The 3,681-nt window shown below is 43.5% G+C and overlaps 2 protein-coding genes across 2 annotated transcripts; both read right to left on the bottom strand.

The window, feature by feature from the left end:
• Positions 1-297: 297 nt before the first annotated feature.
• ABOM_012222 (uncharacterized protein) lies at positions 298-1,015 on the bottom strand (the record flags this gene model as incomplete). The annotated part of the gene is made up of 2 exons (XM_022539350.1): positions 298-526; positions 579-1,015. 2 exons carry the CDS (start codon positions 1,013-1,015, stop codon positions 298-300), a joined length of 666 nt encoding a protein of 221 aa, XP_022382865.1.
• A 631-nt stretch (positions 1,016-1,646) lies between these two features.
• On the bottom strand, positions 1,647-2,672 carry ABOM_012221 (uncharacterized protein; the record flags this gene model as incomplete). Its single annotated transcript, XM_022539349.1, has 4 exons — positions 1,647-1,694; positions 1,837-2,027; positions 2,077-2,179; positions 2,232-2,672. 4 exons carry the CDS (start codon positions 2,670-2,672, stop codon positions 1,647-1,649), a joined length of 783 nt encoding a protein of 260 aa, XP_022382864.1.
• Positions 2,673-3,681: the final 1,009 nt, after the last annotated feature.

The raw sequence follows: 3,681 nt of genomic DNA, 5'->3' as shown, positions 1-3,681 counted from the left end.
TTACATCGTATGCACCATACAGCCAGATATCTCTACCATCCGTACAATGCATATTACAGCGCATCTAACTCAAGAAATGTTGTCTACTATGATGATACAACAAACTTGTTAGAAGAAAAAATAAATACATATTGGCTCATCTAACGACTTTTGTACCCTGAGGGAAACAATACCACCACATAGAATGAACGAGTATAACAGAGACAGGAAAAGCAAAAATCTAAATAGAGGATTGACCATTACTTCTGTTGAATATGGTAAGTACCGATCGTCATTTTTATTCATGTGAAAACACGGTTAAGGGTAGACTAGGCGCCAGCCAGCTTCCTGTTCCAGGTCGTGCTGTCTTTTAATTCTCTCCATTTTCCAGAACTTATAAAAAACAGTTAAGGCTAGCGAGACAGCCGCGGAAAGGGCTGTTATAATTACTGTCAGCAGAGACATGATGGACCATTTTCCATTCTTCGCTGTATAAATATTAATGATTGTCGTGAGAAGTCCAGCTGATGCATTCAGCGAGGTTGGTCTATTCAATCTGTTAGTAACAACACTTTCCATATTATGCCTCCAAAGCTCACATAAATAGCCGGTTAATAAGCCACAAATAATTATGTTTCCAGCGAAGAAAAAGGGAGGCCGTAAGGCCTGCGCCGATCGCAAGTAAAGAGCATGCTATGCCCACCAATGGTGGATTTTGGATAGTATTAAGGATAGCTCTTTCTGCATTATTCTGGGGCAGTCCATTTTTCATGGTATCGGATGCTTGAAGTGTCGTGAATGTTCCGGGAATGACAAGGTAGCCAGCCAGCAATATCCAACCAGCGGAACCAGAAAGGAAATTGAAACTCCAGTGAATATCGGCAAGCTCACGAAGCATGCTTTCATATTGAGTATCCACTATCAAGTTCGTAGCTTTACGATTGACTCGCGGTCCCGTACCACTGGCGTTTTGCGACACCGCATGTTCACCATCACACGCCTGGCTAAGTGGGGCGGCATTCGGTGCAAGTTCCATCGTCCAACAAGAAGGTAAATCTAGAACATGTGAAAAACAGGATGGATTATAAGTATAAACTGGGGCAAGAGAGGGTACAGACAAGGCATAGGGGTTGTTGATGCAATGAGTAATAGATGTAAAGAAATACCCATATCGCTCTTCCTGGTCTTAGGGTGTTGGCTGCCTAATAAATAAGTTATTAATTCCATTTACTACTGTCCCACCATCTAATCTTTCCATCAGGGGCTGAAACAGGGTAATATTAAGAGGGGCCATTAGGCAGTCGATAATTTTGATAATTCAGGAGGTGAACACTACCTGCAGGGTTCCTTAAGATCATGCCTTCCATTCTACCTGTCGTCTATCTAGCTTAGACAAAAGTGCCCGACTATGTTTTATATAAACATGTACGGTAAATATAGGTCTGTTGTGTAGGTTCTGGAGGGGATCATATTGCAGTCAATATATGGACCTATTTTCTTGTTTCGCGATATATTGTCATGTATTGGTTGACAATGTCTCTAATTTTTAGTAAACTACTCCGGAGTATTATGTTCTCCATCCTCTGCCGATGTTCACCGAAACAGATGGAAAAGTTATGTTTATACATGCTAATCTTGTTTAGTTTACGAATACAGTATCCCGGCGCTTATCCAATCAGTGTATTCTTCAAACCTGCGTTGAAATGCACTGTCTCCTAGCCAATGTGCATAAGACATTGATTGGCCTGAGACACCAAGGTCCCGCATTGAATCTCATAAGGGGATGCTTGATCACCGCTTAGCGACCAACCTTTGAAACCACTCTGTAGGGCGTTGTATTGGCAAATAATAACTTACCTGCAGAAGCTGGTCGATAGCTGTATTGGATGGTGCCGCCGTAAAGTCATGGGCTAGCAAGCCCATTGTCCCAGTGCCACCAGAGATGCCTTGGAGACCGAGGAGCTGCCGTGCAATCTTTAGGATCGACTGGATATCCTTCGATTTTTCCTGTGGGCTGGATTCTCTAGCCATGCTTTCACCGATTCCTGCTACCGTATGTCAGACCAGGATAGCGATTTACAAAGAGAATGTGCCCACCTATTTTGATATCACCGCTGTCGTGGATGTAGATATCCTCCTCACAGAGAGCACCATGGTTTATGCCTAGGGTACCATGAATGTATTGCAGCGCTTGAAGCATCTATTTCTATAGTTAGTCGGCTCTTTAGCTACAGGTGGTTCATGCGACAAACCTGAAAGCAGACTGTAGCCACTTCGACTTCCCCAAGCTGGAAAGCTGGCCGAAGGTCTTGAATTTCTCTGAGCGAAATACCTTCCCACTTGTCGTAGAAGAGAATCAAAGATTCTTCGGTCACAAAAACCTCTTTAAGGTTTACCAGGTGCCTATGTGAAGTTCTCTTGAAGCAATCCATTTTTGGCCTCTCGCCCCTCGCGGTGATAAGCTTACTGACGAACGAAACTGGCATATGTTCTGTGAATTCGATGGCATCAATGCCTCCCCATGCAGGGTCTAAGCCAACAAAAAGGCGGTCCATTGTAAATGGATTTCCATACTTAACAATATCAGTTGCTTCTTCACACATTGTAGGCGTCTCAGCACGATCTTCTCGGCATTCCTGAGACAAAGGCGTTTGGAATGGTGACCCTAAGGGCGGCAAGATTGTAGAACGCATGTTGTGAACGCAGCCCCACCTCAAGGATAATTATTTCGTTGAGAAGTAAGTACAGTTTTACACGGTGAATCATGCCATGAGCTGGCTTTCACCGACTATAAACTTAGCCTGTTTGATTAACATCGAAGGATTTTAGAGTAGATCCCAAGAACTCAACTTAGTTTTCATGGTACTCAACAGCCCTGACGCTAGTTAAAGGCTAGAGGCGTCTCAGCTTTGTCACGGACTCTATAATACTAATCAGCCTAACTTCCTGTGTTTTTTTTTGTATTCTTTTCTTCCTGTGGTTGCTCAGTTCTATAAAGGGTCCACCTAATATTCCCACCCGGTAATTTAACGAAGAACAGTATTTTGCCCGATTGCAGTTGGTATATTTCCTTATCCCTGTCGAGCCAGAACACCGACGTAAAAAATGTATATTACAATTGTAAGTTATATCGGTCCACACACTAGGGCTGTTATTACCGTAAAAGTCCGCGTAACTTACTCTGTATTAAATCATTACAGAGGCTTAATCCCACCTGCCTCCTTATCATTTCGAACGGTCTCCACTTTAGCAGCCCTATTCGGAAAAGCCGATTTACGGTACTGTATCACATTAAACCTAAAGCATAAGTGACGCATAGTAAGAGAATAATATCTGAGACTGGCCATGAATAATACAATGTCCCAAATTTATGTTTCTGTAAGATACCACAATTTACTTTGGAAGGCTCAGCCCTAGTTTGTAATTTACCGAATGTGACGTAAGAATAAACCTGAAGAGGAATGTTTTACAGATGCGGTCCATCTGGACGACTCGGTCCACCTGGATAACAGAATATAGCTGATTCGCTGCAGATACCATACCAAGAGAAGACAAGCACTATCAATTCATTACATACACCGCCCATCAGGACGGCACGGTCCACTGGGACAACACGGTCCACTGGGACAACACGGTCCATCAGGACGGCACGGTCCATCAGGACGGCACGGTCCATCAGGACGACACGGTCCATCAGGACGG

This window comes from Aspergillus bombycis (assembly GCF_001792695.1).
Source record: "Aspergillus bombycis strain NRRL26010 chromosome Unknown contig00280, whole genome shotgun sequence".
Lineage (NCBI taxonomy): Eukaryota > Fungi > Ascomycota > Eurotiomycetes > Eurotiales > Aspergillaceae > Aspergillus > Aspergillus bombycis.
The sequence above is the reverse complement of the archived record's forward strand: the minus strand, read 5'-3'. Positions and strand labels throughout refer to the sequence as shown.